The sequence below is a fragment of the Poecilia formosa genome, unplaced genomic scaffold, assembly GCF_000485575.1.
Source record: "Poecilia formosa unplaced genomic scaffold, Poecilia_formosa-5.1.2 Scaffold148, whole genome shotgun sequence".
Taxonomy (NCBI): Eukaryota; Metazoa; Chordata; class Actinopteri; order Cyprinodontiformes; family Poeciliidae; genus Poecilia; species Poecilia formosa.
Window position 1 is genome coordinate 1436803 of NW_006800087.1, and position 27610 is coordinate 1464412.

The window sequence follows — 27610 nt, forward strand, 5'->3', positions numbered from 1 at the left end:
TAGGAAACCAGGCTCCTACAATACAGCCCAGACAAACACACACCAACCACAATGTAGTTCACCAAACACATCTATGTTATGATACATTATAAAAATATGTTTAAAATATTCACAACGGATTTGCTTCAAACTATTCCAGTCAACAAAGTTTTATCTGCTGGTGTATCACTTTTCTTTTAGGTGATCAGCATTTATAAACACATAAGGGAACTCTAAATTGTTCCATGGTGTTGGGTGGTCTCGCCAGTAATGTTTTTCTATGATTTCATCTCTACTCTTGTGGGAATGAAAGAAACCAAGAAAAAAGGCGTTTCATAAAAAGAAAGATTGCTTCGCCAGTTGTGAGACTGAGGTTAGAACATTGCTTTAATCTGGAAAAATTCAACAAGTCTGACTGTGTCATACAATTAAAACAAACAAACAAACAAAACAAAAAAAAAACAAAGTAGATATTTGAACTTTCTTCACTAAAACAAAGGGAATCAAGAAATGGTTAATGAGTACAAGAAAAAAGGTGTTTTATGCGTTAAAAGATACCTACTGGTGATTGGGGTTTAATTTGCAGAACCTGGTTTATATCACATACAATTTCCTGTTTGTACAAAATTATTAAATTCGTAAAAGTCACAAATCTAAATAAAAAAAGCAGTTTAATTAAATCTAAATTTAAGGTTTGATTTCTCTTTTATGAGTTCCAGGTCCTATTAAACCATATAGCTCTGAAATACTTCCTTCTGTTATAAAAGAAAAATATTTTTTAATCATTTAAAGGATAAAATATAGGATTTTGTGTAAAGCGTTCCACGGAGTGAAGGAGAAGACAAAGCAAAGCATCCGAGCCAGTCATTAGCACCAACAGAATAAACTTGAACATATCTGATAAAGAAGTGTAACTATAACAATTAAAAAAAACAAAAACAAAAAACAGACAAGCTTTTTTGGGGAACAAGTAAGAAACGAGAAACGCAGCAGGTTCAGGCCAAACTGTTGTTAGCTTATTATAGGTATGGATAAAATTAATGAAAAAAAAATTGTAAATGTGAAGACTAAAAACACCTCAACAGCACTGCTAAGTCAGCTTTAGTTTACACATGTGAAGTCTCCAGTATTTGCTGGCGGGGAGACGAACAATTTGTGTTTGTCTTGCTGATGGGGTGGAAACGCGTCTCAGTGCCGAACAACAAAGTGCTGCAGGTTTAGTGACTTTTGGTTGTGTGAAAACTAAAGCTGAGCTAATTGCAGGAAACTGGGAGAACTCATGATGATAATCTTTTTTTTAATTTTTTTTATTATTGGTCCCCTACTGTAATGGGTCTTTTGTTGCCATGGCAGCAGCACAGTTTCAATTACAGTGAGAGGCACAAAATGTCAATGAGGAAGAAAAAGGGATTCAGTGAGGGAATGCTAAAGGATAAAAGAAGGTAAATGATTGAATGAGATTTGAAAAAAAAAAAAAAAAAAAAAGCCGAGACTGAGAAGATTTTTAAAATGGTTTATTAAAAAATACAGTATAAATAAATACAACACTTCTGTTACAAATTAAATTTTTAACACTTAGATTAGACTGGGACACAACTGATTCTTTTCAGTACAAAATTATTTCACGACAAATATATTTACAGTGGTTTCTTTTCCCCGAAAATTCACAACTCGCCTTAAAGCAGATCACAGCAGAACCGCTAGTTTACAGCGGTCAGAGTTCATCCACAGAAAACAACTTGACATAATTTATCCTGACTTTGATAAAATAAGATGAAACAAGAGCTCCTTTCAGTCATCAAAAGCTTCTTTCCGCTTTCTGTCGCCAAGTCGCTTCAGTAGTTTTGTTCATTTAAATAAAACATCCTTTTCTATTACAGAAATATAAAACCCAACCTGTAAAGATTATTTACCAGTTGTGGATCATACTTTGATATTTATTTTTAAATAGGAGTGTAGTGCTATGAGGTTAAATCTGCAGGATATGGTCAAATAGAGGTAAAAAAATATTTAAGTTATAGAATACCTGCAAAAACCTGTCAATTATGTTATGTAGGCTTCAATGATTACTGACTGCATGCTGCCTTTGATAAACGTAGCGCACACTTTGTGTTAAAAAAATACCTGAGATGACAAAAGAAACTATACTTTTATATACTTGTATAATGTATAATGCATAGAAATTATATAAATCTAAACAATCGATTTAAATATTTTGACCATAAATCTTATGCCCGCTTCAGTAATTCACAGTATCAAGTTGTTATCATGGTAATCTCCCCCTCTAATATTTAAATCCATAAATGTCTAATTTCTTCCTGACATAAAGAAGAGGTACATGTAGGTTTTCAGTGAGCAGCCCGATTCTGCACTGTGAAAGTGAGAAAAGCTAAACTTTTAATTTAATTTATTTAATGGGGGGGCAAAATGTCTCACTTTAATAAACATTTTTTTACTAAATCAACTGTGATGTTGGCGGTATTATTTGATACAAACCGTCTTTCACCAAGTGCACAAAATAACTTAATAAAGGTTGGAGCATATCGAGAGGGATCTGGATTCTTTTCACATCATCCCACAGCTTAAATACTCAAAAATGACCTATTTTCAGTTTTATTCTCAAAGACACAGCCTTTTTTTTTTTTTTTACAAAAAAATTTACTAAACAGTTCATGTTGCGATGAAGATTTTTAGACCACAGCATCACAGGTTTTCCACCATGCTTTATGGAGATGAGGTGCTTCCCACATATGATCCTGTGTTTTACGCCAGATGTTAAGAAAAGGTCAGGTTTCAGTCTGATTTGATCGAAGCACACAGTTCCTAAGTTGCCACTTTCAGTGAGCTTTTGATTTCACTTGTTAACTTTCTCAATGTCTGCAGTGGTAAGATATACTTGGTTCCTTAACATCCTTAATAGCCTGTTTCTAAATGAGATAAGCCTCCGTCATATCATATTTTTACACCAGGGAAGCAAAATTAATAGGAAGTTCCTAATTAAATTTAAAGAAGAACAAATCTGAAAAAAGCTATCACAATGTTCATCTTAAAGGAACTGACTGGCGTACCAGTAATTGTGTTACTGATGATTGTTGAACACAAGCTTTTCCTGATGGAAGATCCTCTCCCTGACTTTTAAAATGTGTTTTAACAAAATGGTGTATTGGTCTAAATGTTATAGTATCAGATTATGCTACTTATGCACTTCTCAAACCGAAGTGCCAATAAGTGTCAAACGTGCTGCACATACAGGATTATTTCCCCCAAATTTGGAACATCCATGCACAAGCATTCCTGGGCACAGGGTAATCTCCGAGGTCATGATTTATCATCCGCCAATAAAATGGGAACATCTCATTTTCTTCTAAATCCAGCTGCTCACTTCAGTAGTGTTTGCACAGCAAAAACTTGGCACTGACGTATATAGACACAACTCCATCTTCAGACAAGACTGACATCTTGCATAAAGATAGCTGGTGACTTATTATTTTGGGAAAACTTTCTCTTACATGAACATTAGCAGCTTTCTATATATAAAGGACCTGTTAAACAAAAAAAAAAGAAACACTTTATAAAAGCCGTTTCTTTCCTCTTTCAGCAGCTGCTGCCTTCCAGAAAGGGAGCTCATGAGAGTTAAACTGATAGATAATACGATACAGTTCTGCATTTAATGGAACAAAGCACACAATGGGTCAAAACAGCTCCAGAAATCTATAGCAAGCAACTGCAACAGTAAGTAATCAATTGTACCATTCATTCACTACATAAACATGTAGCAACATTATCTTGTATCAATCACTGTCTTCATACCCAGTACTGATTCCTTTGCAAAGTTGGGGTAACGGTGTGAACAATTTGGGAAGTTGGTTCCAGAGAACCGTTACTCCAAGAACTGACGAGTACATTTGAGTGAGCTGTGTCATAAGGTGAAGCCTGGTTCGGTGGCAAAAACCTACTAAGCACAGGGCTGGAAGGGTAGGAGGGACTTAAAGGAGTGACGGTAACAGTGGGGACTGTGGTGCTCCTCTGGGTTAGGTCGTTGTGGGACTCACTGCTGGGTGAAGCAGTGGGAGGATTCTCCTGAGGTGAAGAGGTGTTCTGCTTCGTTTGTCTGTGGTGTCGAAAATAGACAACCACAACTACAAAGATGATTATGAGCAGCAGGAGGGCCAGAAGTGGCAGGATGATGAGGAGTGGGTTGGAGGTTTTCTGAGGGTAGGACTCCACACGGACCGGTGTGTTCCTAAAGGGAAACTCCTCCGTTCGAGGCGGCTTCCCGAGTGTTGTGCTGAAAAAACTAGTTCCGTTCGAGTTCCCCCAGCGGTTACGGCCCCTGAATTTTTGCTGATTTTTGCTCGGTTGGTGGGTGGAATGGAGAACTGTAGACGGGACTGGGGAGACAGTTCCATTCCTAGAGATCTTGATTGGCGTCTGAGGAATGGGTGACGTGGTGGGGACTGGGCTTTTTGTGGTTGGAAAAACCGCTGGGTCATATGGGACAACTGTAAAGTGGAATTCCCCTTTAGCAGGTTGGACATTATCGGCTTTCAGCACAAACACAAGGGAATCATTCAGCTCCTCTACTCCAGTCATGTTGGCATTCAGCTTCAATGCAACTTTCTGCTGCACCACTTCCTGAAATGTGAAGGATGCAGCTGGGACAAACTTCCTGGACCTTTTAGAACTTGTCTGAAGCACCTTTCCGTACTTTGGATGGGACAAAATGTCAAAGACAGGGTCATTGTCACTTACAGCAGCCAGTTCAGAGGCATTAAAAAAGCTAGTGTTGAGCCTGACAGTGATGCCATTGGGAATTTTCAATCCTTGGCCAATGTTGATCAGAGGTCTGACTGTCACATTAAGGACTTGACCCGTAAGATTTGCCTCAGAAGTGAAGACGGTGAACTCAAAGCTGTCCTCTGTAGAGGACAGCGAGATCATGTGATAGGCCAAGCTTCCAGTCTGAAGATCCTCTTGTGTAAAATGTGTAACTTCCTGGTTTTCTTTCAGAATTTTGCCAAAGGTGGGAGATTTTGTAATCATGTAGTGAATGGTGGCGCTTTTGCCATTTGTCTCTGCTGCAAGGTTGTCCTGGGTTAGAGGTACTACATTCTTCCCTTGTTGCAATGACAATCCAGTGTAATTGAGTAGAGTGATGGTAATCTCTGACACATCTATGTTAAAAAGTTTATATACTGGTTTATGATATCCGTCTGTGACACTGAAGTAAAACACGCCTGAGGCAGAGTTTCCATCATGGATAAAGTACACACTTCTGCTGTTGATTTGAGCTTGAGTGAAGGCAACTACTGACTCATTCAAACCTCCTTGCAGAGCTATGTAACCGTTGCTTGGTTTGCTAATAACAGAGAACGTAATATCCTCTGGAGGATCATCTAAGTCTTCGACTCTGAGATCCTCAGGCCCGATAGCTACCTTGTCTCCCTGTACCACTTTTAGACCTGGAGCTTTAGTTTTTAGCACAGGTGGTTGATCATTCACAGGCCTGACTGTGATGTTAAAACGCTCAACAACAACATCCTTCTCATCTTGAGGCCGTTGGGCAGTCCTGCCTTTTGGGTTCAGCCAGGCACTGAACACAAAAGAATCGCTAGTCGTCTCAGAGTTGTCATGGCTGTAAATGATGCCGTATTTGGTGACGATGAACTGGGAGAAGTTTGGTTTCTCTTTGGTGAGATTTCTCTCACCTACCACGATAACGCCATGCTGGGGAAGATCCGTCACCTGAAACCAGACCTCATAGGAGCTCCGCTGCGGCGTGGACAGCTTTGACATCAGGTTGGAGGCATCCAGCTTGGATTCATCTATGACAACACTCTCCCCTTCTGCCACCTCAGCACCTACCACAAAATAAACAGAGTAAATCTGGATGCTGTATTTGCAGTTTTACTCCATTCTTTCTTTTCTCTATAATGTCATTTTTTGATCTTTCACAAACATGTTGCTTTGTCATAGCTTTCAGTAAAGAACATGACTGCTTTTAGAGAAACGTTTTTGTTTTCTTTCATTGACTTCAATAAATGTTTTACGGCTTTATTAAAATGCTGCTGCCAGACGACTCCCTACATCTGTAAGGAGGTAACTTCCTTTTTCTCCCCAACCTTGGCAAACTAAGCTAGGATGCATTGTTTTCTTTTTTTATTTATTTTTATTTAAAAAAATGACTTAAGGATAAATATAAATACCCAACATATTCCTTCTGGTTTTTATTAATAAAGAAGTAAAAACACAAATAGACAAACTTTTAGGTTTGTAATGTGGTTGTGACCGGAAAAACTGTTTATCTGCTACAGGCAGTGTTTTAGGTGTGATACTTATTTTACCCTCAACTGCTTTAGCCATACACTACAAACTTTGCTATCATGGTTGAGGACTAGACAGAAGAATACTTTCAATAAAGGAGATAGAGTCCAAATGAAATGTGAAAGATCAGTATTGATCAAATGTAAAGCAAAATGCAGCCCTAATGAGGTGTAATCAAATACAGTAGCTAATGAACTGAAAATATAGTTCATACCTGTGTTTTTGAGGAGTACTGTATTGTGTTCAGGTCCTGTATTTTCATAGGAGATGTCTATTTTGAAAGTCTGACCGTCTATAGAGGCAGGCGGTGACGATACAGAAAAGGTTATTGAATCCATAGCTTCCCAGCCCACCGACTCAATGGGCGTTTGAATGTAGATGACTTCCTTTCTGTTCACCTGCAGTACAGAAACATTTCAGTTACTGCAGTGGTCCGCACAGTGGTCCGCACAGCAGAAAATGGAGAGTCAGTATCTTCAATAAAACTGTGACTGATTCAAACATAAAAGGTTATCCCAATAACAGTCATGTGACTTTTTCCTTCCACTTAACTTTCCATAAGCTTGGATATTAATGGCTTCTTTGGCTGGGACCTTTGTGGCGTATCCTTGCTGATGTATGAAATTAGTGTTATGACATAATATTTTTGTGTTTTTTTTCTTTTCTTCAAGCTTAAATAAATGAAAAACTTAACTTGTACTTTATAACTTGAATCAGTAAAATAAATCATCATTTTTCCATGTTCTGGTTTGGTGAGATGCACCTGCATAAATTGAGTCTATGGGATTGAATTGCTCAGCAATTTTTCCACAGATTAAAACTGAATGGATCAGATATAATTAATAATTTAAATATTCTTTGTTCTGCAGTGAATACAGAACAATCACCTTGACTTTAATTATGTCAGATCAAAATCCATAATAAATCAAAGCAAAAAAGTTTACCATGGCTCATTCAGCAGAAAATGGAGAGTCAGTATCTTCAACAAGGATGGAGGACATGCATTATTCATGCAGAACAGTGGAAATCTGGCATAGCCTTCCACATAAATGGAGGAAGCCTAATAAAAAAATCTCTCTCTCACACACACACCCTTGATTTCTATTTCAGTGACGCACATGTTTTAAAACAAGACAGTTTTTATGTGACCTTGTGTGCACTTACCATATCTTGTGTAAAAGTTGAGATCTCCACAGTAGAGTTATCAAGCTGCTTCTTCACCAGGCGTCCCAGTTTAGGATGGCGAATCACATTGAACATAATGGTGCGGTTAGAGGTGCTTCCAAGGTCATTGGTCACAGCCTGTAAATCATCACTGGTGATCGGGCTGGAAGATCCTGGAGAGAATTTGTAAAAGGTAGGATTGAACCATTCAAGGTAGTTACATCTTGTATTATTTTTCCTTTGTGCTGCACAACATTTTAAACTCTTAAAACCAAAGCCCGGGACAGAGTGACGACCGCCTTTTGATGTGTTAAATTAAAGCTGCCACGCAGACACCAGAGACGTTTTACAACACCATGTCCAACGAAAGAGTGGGGGTGTTACATAAACCCCTAACAACACATTAAAAGCTCCTCACAGACACAAATACGCCACTTGGGGGTAAAAAAATAGAGACATTAACAAAAACAGCCAGGAATAATCAAGAAGTTTTATTCCAAAATAAATTGTATACACTGCAAAAATACAACATCTTACCAAGCATTTTGGGTCTAGTTATTGGCGCAAATATCTTCATACGCCTGAAATAAGACAAAACTAACTTACAAGTAATTTTTCAGTAAGATATAGGAGATTGTTTTAAATCAATAACTATTTAATATTGATGAAAAGGTACTTATTCCATTAGTAGATTATTTCACTTATAACATACGATAGATGTCTTGTTATGATTAAAATAGTCTGCCAGTGGAACCACTACTTCTTTTGATTAATATTAAGGAATTATTGACTTAAAGCGAGCTCCTATATCTTGCTCAATAGGTTACTTATAAGTTAGTTTTGTCTTTATGTCAAATGTACAAAGATATTTACACTAGAAACTAGACAAAAAATATCTAGTAAGAGTTTTTATTTTTTTGCAGTGCAGATTCCTGTGGCAACTCAGAATATTTTGAGGGCTTTGAAAAATGGCTGCTGATAAATAATGGAAGGCAGGGAAATATAGAGGAAATTCATTCCTCACTTGTAAGCTGCGCTCCCACCATTTTCATCTCCCAAGGGAAATGTCTACCTTGGAGGAAGAGGGAGAGAAACGGTTTCATACTAAAATAAAAAAATCCCTCTTTTATACTCGCGCTGCAGGAAAATAATTTTCTGTTATATGCTCTTAATAATAATAAACATGTACGGTAGATTCCGGATAATATAGCTAGACTTGTCCTGACTACATTCCACAATTTTTATCTTACTCATATTAAACATGTATTTTGCATGACCTTTTTAGTGAACTAATTTAAAGAGACACATGCAGAAAGCAGTGTTTCCTCTCTCAAGTTTGACAAAAATCCCCCAGACAGTCTAGATGTTTGTGAAAAAAAGGGGGAAAAAACATTCATTTTCCCACCGCAGTGTGAAAGGGCTTTACGTCGCCACTCTCTCCTTTAAAAAAAACAAAAAAACCCTAATTGTCAGCCAAAGCTGCCATCCTGGCTTCCCCCGTCTGTCCTGCTTGGCACAAAGCACCAACATGGCTGCCTGGAACAGACAGTGGCACAGTTTTTTAAGTACCCACTCACCCTGTGGCTGAGAGGCTCAGTAGAGCGTGCCAGCTGGCTGTTTGCTGCACCCACACAACAATATCAGTTCTTTCTAATTCACAAAGAGAAGTAGTGGAAACCTATGGAAAACTATGAAAAGCGTTTGCAGACACAGACTACACCCATTTAATGATTTAATGACCCTGCTCTTGGAAAGGCACTGAATTATTAAACCAAAAGAAATCTGAAAAGCACAGTAGCAGGCGGGCTGAACACACAACAGTGTCATAGTTAAAAAATAAAGCTAACTATAAACCAAAAGTGTCAGACCAACACACATGTTTCAATTGTAAATGACAAAAAGAATTTGTTTGGCCTTTCTTGTTGAGGCAGAGTGCACATTTTATTGAATTTGAACAGTATGTAGGTGAATCTGAATATGATTATACGACTCATCTTGAGCCTGGTTATGTTTGAGGTTTCTTCTTGTTGAGAAGAAATTGTTCCTTTCTACTCTCACCACATTATTTTTTTAGTATGAGGGACTGTTGTAAAGTTAAACAAACTTCCACTGTTCGGAAGGTCAACTCACTGCAAACTTAATTTGATGGTATTGTTTTATAACTAGGAAAGAATTGGAGTGGACTAAATTAAAATGAAATAAGTTTTGAGTTTAGAATATTTCTGCTGACAAATATACCATCTGTATAACTGCATAAGCCTAAAACAGTTATTTCTGTTGTGCCATAATGATTAATTTTGCAACACCTGTCTCTTTAATCTAAGTAATCATAGCATCAAAGTATTTCTGGGAGTGCTTTAATGATGAGAGCGTTGTTAATTAAATGATGCTTTAAATCACTGCCACCAATGTAATAGCTGCTCACTCACTTTATGAAAACACTTACTTTGTTATTATCAGTGAGGTCATTGTACAGGAGGAGCAGAAAAGGCAATTTGCTGATTTTGCTGTAGTCAGTGGCTATGCTTACCAGGAAACACCTTGAGTGGGCGGTTTTTCTCCAAATTCACAACTAAAGCTTTGGCGGTGATGCTGAAGATCTGCCTGGGAGTAAAATTCACACCGTCATTGACTTGGAAGTTAAATCCCCCAGACATGGCTCCTAGAAAAGACATCAAAACATCAATTAGTCAGAAACTGTCAAGAAAAAACAAGAATATCTTTTTAAATCCCCAAACAAAACCCTTAAAACATTATTGCATGAGTGTGATGTTTAGGGCAGGTTTCAACTTTTTCTGCATTTACAAGAAAACAAAACGTAAGAAGTTATATCAAAACAGAAATCACTATAAACATAATGACAAAAACTGCTGATGATTTAGTTGAGCTGCTCCTGATATGATATGAGTAAAAACCAAATCAGACCTTCCAAGAGCACCCTCTAGTGGAGGTAAAAGGAACAGAATAAATAACTAAGAAATCAGTTTTTGGACCAACAACTTCACAGTGTGAAATACTGTGCAGATGGAAGACAAAACAAAATTAAGCTATTAAACAAGTCCTTCTCTGTCTATTAAATCGCTTTACCTTTGTGGACAAACAGCAGCTGTCCCTGGTCTATGTGGGCCTGTGTGAAGTTCAACACTGCCTTCATGGGGCTGCTTTTAAGGGCCAGGTGTCCATTGCTAGGTGGGGTGACCATGAATTGTAGCTCATCTGCTGGTGTATCAAGATCCTCGACTTTAAGATCCTCCGGTCTGATTTCTGTGATCGACGACACCCACACCTGGAGAGACAACAAACAAGTGCCATATTACTTGGAAAGTTTCATTTCATGTGACTCATTATGCCCTATATGATTTAACTACTATTATTTACAGCTGTATTTGGTTCTTAATAGGGGATAAAGCTGAAATAAAATGAGCTAATTGGAAATCCACCCATCCATCTATAAATAATCTCGTAGGGTTTAATGTGGCTGGCGCCTATCTCCAGCAGTCAGGCATATAGGAAATGCAAAGTCAATTCATTTATGGTAAAGAAAGATTGTGTCTCATGTAGTTCTGCACAAATAAACAGTACAAATGAAATGTAAGCCCTACTCATTTTAGAAACACTACCTGGATTTCTGAAGTGGGAGAAAATCATAAAAAGCTGTCAAAATATTTTACTAATAACTATCTTGGTCAATATTTTGCAGAATAGCATTTTTCTATTACTACAGCTGGAAGCAATCTAGACACGTCTCCTGCAGCTTTAGTCTTAAACAATAGAGACTTAAATAATTTCTCATTTTTTCTTGAAGAATAGCTTTTTTATGAAGAGAGCCTATAAACACACATTTTTAAGTCATATTCTGTGCTTAACTCCATCCATCTTCCTATCAACTCTGACCTACTTTTCTTTCCCTGCTTAAAAAAAAGCACCCAGCATAATGCTGCCAGCACTATCTTTCAAGTCAAGTTTATGCGTATAGCACATTTCAGCAACAAGGCAGTTCAAAGTGCTTTCAGCATGGGGGTGGTGTGATCACACACAGCATTTGACATTTCGGAGAAAAAGTCAAAATTTGGTTTTATCTGACTAGATCATGTTTGCTGTGCCTCGTTGGATCTGTCTTTTTCCAACCATGTTTTACTTCTTACTACTTTTCCATAAAGTGAATCTCTGCACCTCCTCCAGTATCCTTTTACTTCCAGTTCATCATTAGACACTGCTTTCTGTTGTTCAGTTGCATGAAATCCCAACAGGTACATTGACATTTGGCATCAAGGTAAGATAAAACGTGAAAAGGACAAGAATACATTTGCTAGTACAGCATGTATTGCAGTTTAATTACTATACAAATAATTTCTAACTTAGACAATACAGATATTAGAGCAATACAGGCCTAATTCAGAATAGAGCATGGGAATCTCTGGGTCTCACCGAGTGCCATGCTTTCCAGCTCAAAAAAAAAGGCAAAAAATAAAAGAAAAAAATGATAAAAACACTTGAACGCTGACTAAATCAAGGACCCCCCAGACTAAAAGTACAGTACAGACTGTAAACACTCTTCAGAGCACTTCAGAGTGCTGACAAGCTGAGGTAAATTCCTGCTTCCATGCACACCAAAGAGCCTTGGGCTACCACAAAGTAACAGAGGAAGTAACTGACACACAGAGCATAAAACTACTGAAGCATGCAGGTCCTTGACAGTGAAGGATAAGTCTGTAGACCTCAAGCCAGAAGAGCTACTGTTGCTTGGACAGGTTGTCATTTCCTTAATTAATGCAACAGGGTGATATAAACAGAATGTAGGCATGAAACAGTGCCTGTAACTCAGTCAATATGCCATTTTCACAATATGCCATCAGCTTATGTGATTAAAGGAAAATGACATAGGCACCATTTAAACTATGAAACGAAGGAACTCCAATGGTTAAAAAATTTAAGAATTGCCATAATGGTGCCAGAATCCTGAAATTAAGAAAAATCTGATAACAAATTCAATTATTCATTAGACTGTTAACACAATTTACTTTTAAGCAATCAGAAAAAAATTATGAACAGCAAAAAAAAAAAAGTAAAAAAAAAGGTAAACCACACTGTCTGTAGCAGCTCATTTCATTAGGAAGCTAGTCAATAAAGGAGCTCCTGTGGCATGTTGCAGACCAACATGCTGCTTGTCCACTAAATCTGACAAGCAGGTAATAAGTTATACAGACAAACCAGATAACTCTGAAGAGTGTATACATCCAAGTAAAAAATAACCAACTTAGAACTAGGTGCGGACACAGTGAATGGAGGCAACAAGTGAAAAAGGGAGGATAGGGTTCTGTCTGTGTGTTCCACAGTCAGAGAAACATCCATATACTGGAACTGGAAAATGTTTCTCCATCTTATGTTCTCATTTCGCTCATCTGAAGCACGTAAGGGTACAGATTGCAGCAGTAAAATTAAAGTGTTACAAAACTTCATTGGTTGTATTTAAACGCAGGAAGGAGTTTCAAGCTACGTTGTTGTCTTGATCGTGGAAAAGCAGCACACCCAGAGACAAGACAATGAAAATGTGGTACTCAACACTTTCAAAGTACTCAAGTGCCACAACGCTAGAAGTTTCCATTTCTTGCATGACAAAATTTGAAAAAATTCAGGGTGCAATGTGTGACATTGTATATTAAGAATCTGATCTGTCAATTGACACATTGTTCACACCTAGCAAAAAGCAAGTTTACCGGAAGCTTTTGGGTGTGACAAGGCATCGCCAGATCTCTGGCAGGTGGTTAAAGTGAGAAACTTCAACAACAGATGAAGTGTGATTGGTGATAAATACAAAATGCCCCACACAATTGACAGACAGGAAGACGCAATCAGAAGGAATCAAAAACAAGTGGTTGTGATTGATTTTCCTTAGATTTCTGTCTTTTAAAGGGGCAATATTATGACTTTTATGACCTTTACATCATGATATAATGTTATTCCCTCATCAAAAACATACCTGGAGTGTTGCCTTTCATATATGTTTGAGAAATCATTTAATCTCTGGGATTCCCAAACAGTCTCACCGAGTGCCACGTTTTCCAGCTCAATTTCAAATTGCGTAATACTGACTCCAATATACTTATGTTTTGGTCAAGAAAACACTCAGGTGTGTTGTGACTGCAAAAGAGCCCAAATCATCATCCCTCCACCACCATGCTTGATATGGTGTGTTTGTGCTAATATACTGTTTTTGCCTATATTACCAAAAGTGACACTGTGCATTAACATCAAACATCTAATTTTTTGTGTGTTCTGTTATTGACAGTATTTAACATGCTGAATCATGAATTCTCTGGAGTTTGACATATAGTAAAATATATAGTAATTTCTTGGCATTGAATACTACACACTTTTTCAGATCATCTTAAACTGTTGCATTATAGTATTAGATAAATAAGTGGAGTTATTTTCTGATATTTGCATTTTGAGATTTTGTTTGATCTCAGATTAACATCTAGTGAGGACCAAGCTATTTTTTCTGGTTGATTTATTTGATTTAAAAAAATCTGTTATTGCCATAGCCTGTACTTATTTTTATGCTGATTTTTTGGGATAAATTACATTCTAAACATACAAACTGTCAGATATTACCAAGAGTAAAGTGTTCTTAAACTTGGTTTTATATGCAGATTATCAGAATAGAAGCCTGAGGGACTTCTTCAGTGAGGACGTGCACAACTACCCATCACACTTGTCGCACCAGGCCTACAGCAGAACAGCCCCCCACATGAGAAAGCTTTTCTCACATATGAGTGAGTGTTGCTCTGGAGGGGAGCAACTACACCTCCGGTAATCCCACCTTTAGCAGGAAGTCACAGCAGGACTGATAAACAGCATCAGGATGACTCACAAGATTAAAAGAAAACGACACATGAGATCGGTTTGTATGAAAAGCCTCCTGGGGTCAAGATTGCTTCTTAATTACAGCAGGATGTTTGATGTTCATCAGGCTACATCTTCAGAGGAGAGCATAATAAGCACAAAGGACGTGACTATACTTGACTTTTGGATTCATTTTTGTTGAAATTGAGCGAGTCTAAACTGCCAAACCTTTACAGCTTTGATGCGTCGTCGTTGAGAGACAGTTTTAATTATCTTTATCTTCACAATCTGTACCAGCAGTAAATAAAGACAATACCATAACTTTATCAAATTACAGGTTGATCTTATCATTCTTTTTTTATTCCAAGGCAAAGCCCTTTCAACTAAAATTGAGACTCAATCGTGAACAGCTGTATTCAGCATCAAGTAGATTATGCATGTATGGTACATATTCCTGTTGCACAGTTTATTGTCAGACAGTGGCAGACAGCCACCTTGTGGCCACTGATATATTATTTCTGTCTGAAAGGCTTGACTTTCACCAGACACCTACTAATGTAAACATGTTGAAAAGTGACCTTTATCAGCATTAACACAATTGCTAAATTGTCATGTAAAAATCAGGTCCCAATCACTATGAAATAAAATAAACAAAAATATAAAATAAAACTATGACTTGTAAGAGTTTCCTAACTACATAAAAACTGGCTTTCATATAATATTTCATGTTAGAAATTTCAGGGGTGGCTCTATTCTGATTTACCTCAAAGGAATTTATTGCAACTGGGACAAAGCTGGTCACAAAAGACACAATACTCTGAATTATTTTTCCAGATGGATCCCGTCCAGCTCTGAAAATGAAATCTGATGGATTTGTATTTGGATTATCATGCAGCACAAAGAGGTACTGTCCAACCCACTGACAATAAAAAAACTATTGTAATGTAAAACAGCTTTTATTACTTTCCCACAAGATTTGGCCTCCTCTTTATGCATGTCATTATCAGCTCTGTGTTGGCAGAGCCGTGGGATCCCAGATAGCAAACATAGCACGCCTCCCCGCTCCTCCACACCCCAAGCATGGCAACTACAGTAAACGACCCCATGGAAATCTTTTGACAGTGGTGCCAGATCGACTGGCAGAAAAAAAGTGTGCAGAGTTTAAATATAGAGCTACAGACTCACCCTGAGGACCCTGTTGGTGGTAATGACAGGAGACTCATCATTAACAGCTGTAAGCTCGATGTAAACCGTCTGGGCGGCACTGTGCTTCCTCAAGCCCGTGTCGTTGGCTTCCACCGTAAAATTATCGACTAAAGTTTCGCTGCTGTCATGGACATAGTAAATAAATTCATGTTCCACCTGTGGAAAAAAGTCAAAGAAATCATCCAGGAAAATGGAAAGTACTGGTCATTTAAAACAAAATATAAAAATTAAAATATATCAAAATATAGGCAAGAGTTGACACACAAAAAAGAAAACAAAAGACATTTCAGAAACTTAGTTTGCACATAATCATTAAGGTGAATAAATTCCAGCAAGAGTAGGAGGTCATGTCAAATAAGCCAGATCAAGCCAGGGCAACAGCTTTCTTCACTGAAGTAATTTAATTATGTAAGACTGCTAGGTTTCCAAGTCTGAAAATATGCAAGCATTTAATTTAAGTAATTGCTTTCAAGGTATGAAAGCAATTACTGCAATAATAACTAAAAGTCTAATTACTTTGAAGAAATAGCAGAATGTTGTAGGGATAAAAGCAAAGACAGAAAAAATCCTTATCCGGTTTTAGAAAATATTTCTACCAGCCTTGCAAAAAATTACTGATGCTCCTTAACCTTTTCACATTTTCTCTCTTTGCATCCACAAACTTCAATGCATTTCAATGGGATTTTATGTGAATGAACAACACAAAGTGGTGCATAATGGTGAAGTTTTAGCATAAAGATGTTTCAAAAGATTTAAAAAAATGAAACTTTAAACATAGAATCAAAGTTATTTCCGAAATGCATTAAAACCTGTTATTGCAGAGACATAAAATGTGAAAATGTTCAAGAGGTATAAAACATTTTTTTCACCATTGTAACCTTTCTCACCTGTCTCCTGGTGAAAGTGGTTATAGGCACACCAGGATGTCGAGAGTGCTCGATGTGACCGTGGAGAGGGGGTTTTGTCAAATTATAAAAGAAGTTCAATCCAGAAAAGTGTCTATTGGTGACTTTCAGTACATCCTCCGTCAATGCTTTTGAGGCGCCCTCGTTAATGGTGAAATTGGTGACGTGCAGAGGAATGAGCAGTGGGATGATGTCAACAGTTATCCTGATGTTGCTGACGTCGGTGATTCCATTGGTGGCATCCAGGACAAAGGTGTCGTTTACTTTGTTTGGCTCCACCTGAACATATTGGATGTTCCCTTTGTTAATGTCATCCTGGGTAAACGTCTTGACAGGCGACTGCTTGGTTCCGATGTAGCGCTCATCGGCTTCGAAAAAGCGCCGGAGAAAGCCATGAGATGGAGCTACTTTGACTGCAAACACGATCTCAGATGGCAGGTTGTCCTCGTGTGTGACCTGTCCCAATCCAAAAACATTCCCTGGTTAGATTTAAAATGTCACATTGCCAACTAAGATTTACTTCTCTTTGAAATCCTTATGATACATCAAGTAATTTCAGTGCAAAAACCTTTTGGGCTCGATGTTTATTCTTACACTGCTATTAAAAACCCACATTTTCAGGTAGGGTGACAAGAATAGGCCAAAGACAAAATAATGGATAGGTGAACAAACTTTTACAAATTTATTTGTACTTAGATAACACTAACATGTTTCTCATTACTTTTAAATACATGAAAGCACTAATATTTATTAAAAGTTATGACAAATCCAATCTCTGACAGAAAAGTGTATTATGGTACCACTTACCTCCAGTTTAGTCTCATCAATCTTCACTGGTTTTCCCTCTTCCACCAGTAAAGTCTCCAGATGCTGTATGATGGGTGGCCTCTGATGACTTTCAAGATAAACCTTCACATTAACTCTCTCTGTAATTTGCAGAACTTTAGCTTTCACAGTCAAGTTGAAATGGTCTGCCAGGTGTTTGCTGTCATCGTGGCTATAGGAGATTAACCCGTCCTTTAGGTCAGACTGAGTGAATGACTCAACCTTTGTCTTATTACGATAAATACTGCCATATCTGGGAGGCTCCTCCACCTTGATAATGACCTCCCGGTCATCCCGGATATCCATATTTGATACGACGCTGAAATTGTTGTTGGTAAACGTTACTGACTGTCCTTTCTGAGCCAACAGACCTGTGTTGTTGTCAGCCTTCAGGAAAGGGTCATGAGCACTAACATCTAAGAGACCTGACACAAAATTTTTTCCATCTGACACAAAGAGAACAAACCGGCCAATACTAGCACCTTTGTGAATGAACAACACTCGCTTCTCCTCCAAATCCTTCTGTGCAAACTGAAACAGCCGATGAGTCGTGTCATTGACCAGCACGAGGTCTCCCACTGGGATTCCACGTCGGGTGTAGATCAGCTGGCCGTCATCAAAGTCAGAGTCGTTATCGTGATAAAGCAAATCCTCTGTAGTGAGTATTTTCTGTCCATTTCTTACAACATGGAAAACTTTATCAATTATTCGAATCGGTTTTTGATCATTCACTAGCTGAATCGCGATGTTGAAAGTTCCTCCTTTGGAGCCAACTTCGTTATCCGAAATGGAAGATTTGAACCCTTGGTTGGTAGAAGCTATAAAAGCAAAATCATCTTGTGTAGTTTCACTATCATCGTGGATGTACATTAATCGCTCCTGCATAATATCCTGATTACTGAAGGTCAAGATGTTATCATAGCTGGCATTGGAATTTGACTGACTAACGCGTGCCAGCCTTCCATGTTTAGGACTGCTTATGACAGTGTAGAACATGTCCCTTGTGCTTAAAGTCTCTGCAAAGAGCTCATCTTTGGTGATGAGTTTACTCTCGCCTTCCTGAATCGAGAGGCCTTCATTTTTCATGAATACAGTGTTGATATCGGCTTTGATTGAAAACTGAAAATCATAATTTTCAGACTGAGCATGTTTGGAGATGAGCTGAAATTTGAATCTGTCCATTGTATCCTCGTAAGGTCTGTCGACCAGCTCATAATGGACTCTTTCATTTGATAGATCCTTTTGGCTAAAGGTTGAGTTCTTCATCAAGACTGTGGAGTCAAGCAGGAGTCTTCCTTTCTTTGGTGTAGTGAGGACCCGAAAGTAAAGGTCCTCATCTGAGAGGGCGACACCATCAGCTCTCGCCACAAGGCACTCCGAGCTTAGAGTCACTTTTCTAACTTTATCCATATTTATCATGACATTCCTTGCCAAATGATACCTCACCCACTTAACAGCAATTGGGAAAAGAATTTCAGTGTTTGCTCTTGCAGCTACATTAACCTTGCATTTAAAGTAATCACTGATATTTGAGGTCTGGATGTCTTGAAAGGTGCTAACGTACCTAAGGCGCTCTTTCTCAAGAAGTCTTTGCGAGAATGACTCTGTGTGCCTCCATTCACCACTTGAGTGAAGTCTCTGGAGTTCTCCAAACTGTGGTGGTTCAATGATATCATAGCGAATGTCTACAGTTTGTTTCATTGCATTTGTTTGCACGGCCAACTGCTTTGAACTAATAATAGCAGTTTCTCCTTGAGTGAGCTCAAGACCAGTGTTGTTGGCAATCTTATACTCAAGCGCTATGGCCATGATCCTTAAAACCACAGTGTTGCTGACCTTGTCTCCATCGCTAACTCTCAGAGCTATCCTTGAGTTTCTCACACCCGTGTGGACATAATATACCCTCATTTCATCTAGGTCAACATATGAAAATGAAGTCTCTGCCTTGCCTGGGTTGCCCTCTATTTCCAAATAGCCGGCATCAGCATTCAGATTTCCTAGAACTGAGAAAACAAGGTCTGTGTAATTGCTGTCTATGTCTGTTACTTTCAAAACCTCTGTGGTGAGATGTTTCTTAGATCTTTCCAATAAGACAAAGAGATTTCCTTCAGGGAGGCTTAATTCAGGTGCATCATTAGTTGGTGTCACAGTTATGTTGTAGCGGTATAATTTGTTGCTTTTCAGATAATCTGGAACCGGTTTTCTGCTACTACAATATATTGAGAACATGATGAAGTCATCTGGCTCCTCGGAGCCTCCATGGACATACATCACTCTGCCATGCCAAAGATCCAACATGCCAAAGGTGTTCTCCTCTTGGTCGTCATCCACATCAAGTCTTATCTGACCTCTAACTGGCTGCTCTTCAATTCTAAACATAATTTGAGATTGTCGAATACTAAGTGCCTTGAAGTCCAGGAATACCTTGATATGTTTGGCGTCAAGAGAGGCTCGACCACCTTCCTGGACTACAAGATTTTTGAAATGCACAAAATCTGAGCCGTACCTTTTGTCCAAACCAACTGCAAGGGTGGACATTTGAAGAGACGAAGTTGGAGTTACAAAATACAAAATTGATCTTGGTGTACTTGTAGGACTAACATGGGTTGATTCCTCTGACGGTTTTTCTGGTTCACAACCTACTGAAATATCTTTGGTGACTACTGAATTAGAGAGACTCATCTTAACTCTGTTTATTTCAATGTTCCTTAAACATCCTTTGAAGGAACCTCCTCTGGCACGTCTTCCTGACACAGAGGCAAGACCTACCTTTCTCACCTCTAATCTGGTACCATCATCAATACCTCCAACATAAAGAAAACCTTTAAGATGAAGCCTCTTTGAGTGAGAACTAATGCTACTCTTCACCATTTCCTTGTCCACGGTTAGCTCAAGGTTTCTGGAACTAAAATGCAACTTGAGAGAATGCCATTTTCTGTCATTGATGGATGTTTGAGAACGTAGTTCAGTTTTGACTCCATTCTTCCCTACAACAGCAACTGGAAAACCTTCCTGTATCTCCAGAGCCACAAAGCCTCCATCCCTGGCTGAACTGTAGAGGATTACACCCTCGTTGGCTGAGGTATGCACAACACACTCAAATGCAGCCTGATGATGATGATGATTCCAAGTTGGAAGGGATATATAGGCTCTGGAACTGAAAAAACTAATAGGATCTTCTTCAGTAGCAAAGAACTGGGGGCTGCAACCTAAAGAGACTTCATAAATGTTTTTGTATCCAGTGTACGGCCTCAGTGATGACACCAAGTCATGCTGATTGAACACTACCTCATCCAAGCAGCCTCGGAAGCCAATTAAGTTTCTGGGAAGGTAGATTTTGTCCAAACCTCCTGAGCCTCCAACATAAAGACCATCTTTAATGTGGAGATGATGATGAGAGCCAGGTATCTGTACACTTGTATGAGAGTTTTTGTCGACAGTCAGTGTGACATTTAGCTGCACATGGTGGACCTCCACTGAGTGCCAGGCCAAATCGTTGAGCTGAACCCCTCGCTCTGACTCTAAAACCTGCTCTCCTGATCCAAGATCCAATCTCACCTAAAAGAAACAAAGACAATTTTAAATAATATGATTAATCTACTATTGAAAACATGGAGCAAGGATTGAAAGTTGTTGTACACAGATGCCCTTTGGCTAATCTGCCTGAGCTTCAACTGAGAAAAACAGACTAAAAATTTCCCTCCGAAATGGGTTACAACTGTAATAGCAGCAAAGAAAGATGTGTTTTAAAAACACAAAGTTAAAGATAAATGTATCTTTTTCTTCCAATTACAGTGGTCTAAATCAAGTCCCACTAATATACATTGAAGGTTGTAGTTAGAATTTCAGTGATATAAAGGCACCGCAGACCTATATGTAAGATAATGCTTTAATATTCGATATAAATGGATTTACTTTACCAAATGCAAGATGACATCTATATTCTTAAATTTTATCATATCAAAACACTCATTCTTATATAAAGAATAATATCATACATTGCAAGAGTTTGCAGAAAGATAAGCTGTAGATACAGTGACACCTGGGATAAGAAATGCAGGATTCAGACTGCTTATGATGTCACCTGTTGTCAAAACAGTGAACTCTGTCTGGGCTTGAGAGCAGGAAGAGCACCATTATCCATTTGCCCTGGGCTACGACCGCAGAGCATCACAACACTGTCTCAGAATAATGCTGCATTTAGATGACGTGCTTGTCAAGGCTTGCTGGGGAGCTAAACATGTACGAGCTTCCAGGGAGCAACTCATGTCTGACTCACACAGTGAAACCCCAAGCTTGAAAAATGGTGAACACTACCATTGTATAGCCCATGAAGCATAGTTCACCCTTTGTGCTCAGTGAAGTGCAAAAATTCAACACATTTGTCAGTGTGATTCTTTCACAACAGTTAAAATGTAACTAATATGAGCTTAGTCTCAAGGATATTTTAGTCAAATGCACAAAACTGTCAGGTAAATCCCAGAGTTTCTTTTGTTTACTAAAGTAAGTCTAACTGCATCAAGTCACAACTGTGACTGCAACTGCAATATGTGCAATACTGTTTATATTGTTTATTTACAGAGAAAATGTAGAACATTTAATTAACCTTTTAAAAGCAGAGATGCATGGCACAAGTTTTTAGCAAAAAATGCTAAATTCCGACTGCAGCTTCTGGACAGGTTGATGTAATCAAGTAATATCACAAGGGCCATGCAGTCAAATAAATGGACTTTCTTTCCTTACACTTTAAACAGATTTCAGTGATAAAGATGCTAAGGATCAAATAAAGTGGTGCAGACACTGTAATGATGGAGCAAAAAGCGAACTAATTTTATTTTTCTACAGGAGAGACTTACAGCTTATAGTAGCCAATGTTTGGATGTGCTGATTGTAGCAAAACCCCCAAAAAATGTATTTTCAGAATGTAAAGGCACACATATGCTAATGTACTGCAGCCACAGTTGTACCGACCTGCAGGCGACCAGCATGGAGCTCTAGCAGAAAGTAGTTGGCCTGGCCAGCAGCGAGAAACATCAGGCCGTCGGTGCTGGAGGTCCGGAAGCGAACACGGAGAATGTTATGGTCAGACGATTCTGTTGCCTTAAGCTGTATGAAGCCATCCCCATAGAAGGAAGCTGCAAGAAACACATTTGGTAGATTTTTTAAAGTAAATAAATACACAATTATAGGAAAAGTGAGATCAAATTGCATATATATATATATAAAAGGTAGAGTCAGAGTGACAACAACAAACTGAGAGGAAGTCTAGGCCAACAGTGTGGGCTTATTATAGCCCACACTGTGACTTTTAGATATTAAACCAGGCTAATTATAATTGTTGGTAAGTACTTGATAAGTAAAGCAAAGTCTGTAAATGCAAATCAGACACATTCACTGAGAGTTACAACATAGGCTGTTCAGATATTACAGCGTTCCTGATTTAAAAACAGTTTTTATGGGGGAGTTTTCCAAGTTTTTCCTTCAAGGTGGGCCAGTTGGGCTTAATGTTTGAGCACAACCATTATGATTAACATGTATTAAAATACTGGTTTGATTTTTTACCTTTAAACTAATAAGCACCTTTGTCAGAAACACAGTTCCAGGCTGAACTGCAGTTTTATTTGTAGCTCCAGTAGAAAGTTGTTCATGAGCTCTCTGGTGCTGTAAGGACGACATATGCTATATTTAAGGTATTTGACTTTAATGCCATAATAGCGGGAAACAAAGGGACACACTGGAAGTGGAAGTGACTTGGAAAGAGTCAGACATGTTCAGGCTTGCGTTGCACTGACAGAAACCATCAACCGGAACATAAAAGGCTCTGACGTCCCCACATTGTCTGCGGCCTCTTGTTCTAGAAATGGCGTGGCAGACGGACCCAGCTGTTTCTTCTACCTCACTTCCCTGCCATTTTCCTCGCTCTGTAATCTGCACAAACGTGCTCTGAAGCATTCTCATGTGCCTCCATGCCCAGGCACCACCAGTTTTTAACAAGCTGCGGAGCACCACACATATTGAAAGGTCAACAAACATCTCTGCCTCTGTGGAGAAAAGCGCCCGTTTCACATTTTCATTCATTTGCAGTTTACAAGCCAGGGGGAGAGTCTATAATGGGTTAGAGAGAATCACTGGGCTGGACAAACTTAGTGTGGAAACATGCAATGTTTCTAAGCTCAATCTCATAGCACAGCTGAGTCTGTAATGGAAAGGATTAAATAAAGGTATGTCAATTACAGGACCCAACACAACATGAAAGGAAAGAGAAAAAAATAAGCATAAATAATCTATATCTATAAAAATCTAATCTGATCTATAAAAATCAACATGTGCAAGTCAAAGCAACTGACATTTAAGCCAGCTACATTACATAATTTTGAATTTGTTGTACAAACTGAGATTACAAGCAAATCGAAGTGCTGATGATGCTTTTTCACAAACGTCAAATATATTTCACTACTTTTCAACGTAACAAAGCAGACATTTTAAACCAGCATGAGCATATTAGCATAGCTTGCATTGTTTTCCAGGATGTATTCCCTAGGGCAGTGTTTCCAAACCCTGGTCTTCAAGGACACGAACCACCCTGCATGCTTTAGATGCTTCTGTGCTCTAACAACTGATTGAGATGATTGCAGTTCAGCAAAAGCCTGTTAATCACCCATGAGTGTGCCTTGAGGTCCAGGGTTGGGAAACACTGCCCCAGAGGATACAGATCCTTACTTTTCTCCGATATTTCCAAACGATAGCCAACTTTTCCTTCCATCAATCAATCAATCAATCAATCCATTCATCCATCCATCCATCCATCCATCCATCCATCCATCCATCTTCTCCTTGTCCCTTACTGGGGTCGGGAGGGTTATTCCAAATATTGGTATAAATAAACTGATTGATTTGTTTATCATGTTAAATTTTCAGATGTTGAAATCTGATAAAGGATACAGCAGACCACCCTTCCTGTTATACTAATCCTTCCTGTTATCTCTATTACATCTCACTCTCTTTCCAAGTCTGCAGGAACATCTCTACAACATTTGCATTGTCTCATGCATTTTCTACATGTACGGACATGTAGAAAATGCTATGTTTACTGCTGATCTAAAAAAAAGAAGAATGATTATAGGGTCCAATATTCTGCAAATTAAGCACTTAAAAGCTACTAATAAATTAAGCTGGTGTACATTATTGTATATTTTTTGGTTAAGTCTATCTACAAAAATCAAGTTAACAATAAATAAACGTGTCATATTCCTCTTCATAGATAGTTCGGAAGGATATATTTTGCACTAACTAGAATATTCAAGATAATATCGATTTATTCAAAAATACTTCATAAATACATAGAGGGTTTAATATTTATTGGTGTGGTGTGGTTAAAAACATTTAGAATGTAAGTGAGCATTAAAATGTGTGCACGAAAAGAGAAGCAGGTAATAACTTGTTAAAGGTTAAACAAACATGCACAACGAACAATTTAGTAAAAACAAAATCAACTAAAGAACACTGAACTTGACGGTGAGAGACAGACAGTTGGAGAAAAGCCTCATACACCACTTCATAGAGAAAGACCTCAGCTGACCAGCTGCTTCACTCACTTCATACCACATCTTCTTGCTGCAAGGCAGTATCCCATATCACTGATCCAAAGAAGGACAATAACTTAAGAGCAGAATGTTTGCTTTGTTTGTTTTTTTTTAGGTATAATCTCATCTAGATGGGTTAATGTGGCTGGAAGTATGTGCAAATATCAGGCTTGCAGGCATTAAAAAAAATAAATGAAAAATGAGTAAAGTGTAACCACCGCTGTGGGTGCCTGTCCTTTATTATTTGTACTTAATTTTCCTTCATAAGAGTGGCTTTATGTACAAAATAAAGATTAAACTAGTCAAGAAGAAGGCGACAAAATGTCTTGCTCTAAATTCACAGAGGCAGAAATGCATGCTTAATTGTGTCTTCTGGAGTCGCCATTAAAACTGCATTTGCATAAACAAAAATATTTGGTGATGACAGAAGCTCTTTCCTCCATATTCCTTCCATAATTTTGACTTCTTGACATGACAGAAGTGTTGCAACACGTCTATTTTTGGCAGGTATGTAAATGAAAGAGTACACAGCACACAGCAGATCAGACAAAAACCCACCAACCTTAGTGTGTCCCTTCACAAGAACAAACAGGACATTGTTTGGAGCACCATCCTGTAATCTACATGTCAACAGGGGCAAGTTTCTTTGCAGCAGTGACATTTTTTGAAACACTTCCCAAACATCTACCTTAACAACAAAGCCTGTGTGACCTTTTTAGAGAACACAGGCCTGTAAGTTAATTTGAGGGGTAGACCAGTGCTTGTCACTGCCTGTGCATTCAGTTTATTCAGCAGACCGGAGATGCAACATGACTGAATTGTATCTGAAGCCGATGCACTGTCAAAACCCCGAGATGCAGATCTTTTGACCAAAGGCTTGGTACATGGTGCAAAGGCAAAACAGAATCAGAAAGACAATGACATGAAGGGAAATGTCTCCATTGTGGCCATTTTCAATGAATGACAAAGTGAAATAATTTGTGATGATCCCCCGAGGGCAGTGCCTGGATGAAAGCTGAATTTAGATGACACATGTCAGGCTCAAATAAAGGAGAATAGCTAAGGGATGCCTACATGGATTTAATAATGCTCAATTGTGAAACAAAGACATCTCTCTCCCTTAGATGTCTCAGTGCAAAAACTAGGAAATCATTTGACTCCGTTTACATTTCAAAGTCTATTTCTGCACAGTGGGTATTCATGCATGCAAAAATCGCCAAATGTGTTTTTTACAGGAGAGGGAAACTGCATTTATTAGCCCTCATAACATCCAAATTAAGAAAGAGAGTGGAGTTTGTGCTGATGCTGGAAAGGGACTAATGACTCTGCAGCTTTACCCCCCACCAACACGTCTCCATACATATTTCACTTAATCCTGTTTGGTAACAGTGAGGTCAACAATTTAAGTCCAGTGAACCTTTGCAGTGACAAAAAACAAACAATAAATAGCAACAAAAATCGTTTAATCATCTTTTGTAATGATAAACCTGCTGTTGTAGACAAGCTTATTTATGTAGTGCTTTAAAAAAAGTCATTATCACTTTTGTTTTGAAGGATGTTTGGTTATTTTTAAGCTTAAGTTACAGTTTTAACAGGCAGTTTCATGTAACGAATTGACAATTAAAATAATAATAATAAAAAAACACGTAAAACTTCACGTAAAACTTTTTAGCACAAACATACATTTTTACACATCGACCCCGAATGTAACACCAAGTGTCTAATTTAGTCATTGTTTTCATTGGCAGAAAAGTCCAAAAGTAGGAATATTGTTACCTCCGGACGACAGTTCGAGCAGGAGCGACCACCAAAGGAGACCGCAGAACCACAACCTCTTCTTGGTGTTGTTCCCATTAGAGTCCATGTTTACTGTCTCTTTGGACACAGTTACTTTCAACGAAATTTGTATTCACATTTTTACCGAATGTTGTTCTCTCCTTCGTGCTTCGGTTCCGTCCAGATGACCAACAAATCACTTAAACGGAGCGGAGTGGAGTGTATGTCCCTTTCGCAGCTCTGCAGAAGCGGACCCTCTCAGAACTCCGCCTCGTGCGCGAACCATAGGCGTGAAATTTCAAAATAAAAGCTGAATAGTATAGAATAGAAATTCAGGAGTAACACCCGCATGTCAAAGGTAACTAGAAGCTTGCACATTCAGACTTAATTCAAAAAATGTATTCATAAAAAGTGAAAATAAGAATGAGACTGCACAGTTATCATTAAAAATAGCTCCGTTTGAAAGAAATGTGCAACTAAATAGTTGCTCAAAAATGTACAAAATGTTTATGTTTATTTCTGTATAAAACACAGACTATTTCCAAAAAATGTAAAAAAAAAAAGACAATAACATCAAGAATGTTATTTGAAACAACAACTATACAGATAATGTTTGAAAGAAATAACTCTGTGCAAATAGCAAGGATGTAAACACGAAGGATTATTGAGATTCATTTAAAAAACTAGGAAAAAAATCCGTATTATGTAAAACCATAAGGATCCATTGGCCTACTAAGAAAATAGGTCAATTTACTGTGTAGTATTAGTGTATGTCACATCAGACTGCTAAGGAAGCCAAGCTTGTTTTAATAGTGACCTTCATCTCATCTATATTGTCAGGTGGTGTCTCATCTTCCTCTTGACAACACAGGATAGATTCCCCACTAGGTTTAGGTCAGACCATTAAGCACAAGGATATTATACCATAGTCTAATAGAATTATACCATGACTCAAGAAACATTGACTCCATCTGTAGTCCATACATCTTTAAATCCCGCCAA

At 38.3% G+C, this 27610-nt stretch overlaps 1 protein-coding gene across 1 annotated transcript; it reads right to left on the minus strand.

Moving 5' to 3' along the window:
- Positions 1-1477: 1477 nt before the first annotated feature.
- On the minus strand, positions 1478-26994 carry cspg4ba (chondroitin sulfate proteoglycan 4ba). The gene is made up of 10 exons (XM_007563550.2): positions 26609-26994; positions 22221-22384; positions 17232-20807; positions 16407-16880; positions 15499-15675; positions 10555-10753; positions 9998-10129; positions 7468-7640; positions 6518-6701; positions 1478-5840 (listed from the first exon to the last, which is right to left on the minus strand). Exons 1-10 carry the CDS (start codon positions 26694-26696, stop codon positions 3784-3786), a joined length of 7224 nt encoding a protein of 2407 aa, XP_007563612.1. The 5' UTR covers positions 26697-26994; the 3' UTR covers positions 1478-3783.
- Positions 26995-27610: the final 616 nt, after the last annotated feature.

Bases quoted from the DNA above. Each gene is read 5' to 3' on its own strand.
- cspg4ba (XM_007563550.2), bottom strand. From the start codon at position 26,696: ATGGACTCTAATGGGAACAACACCAAGAAGAGGTTGTGGTTCTGCGGT. The intron at 16,881-17,231 runs GTAAGTGGTACC...GGATTGGGACAG, and splicing joins TTGATGAGACTAAACTGGAG to GTCACACACGAGGACAACCT. The intron at 5,841-6,517 runs GTATGAACTATA...ATTTTGTGGTAG, and splicing joins AGTACTCCTCAAAAACACAG to GTGCTGAGGTGGCAGAAGGG.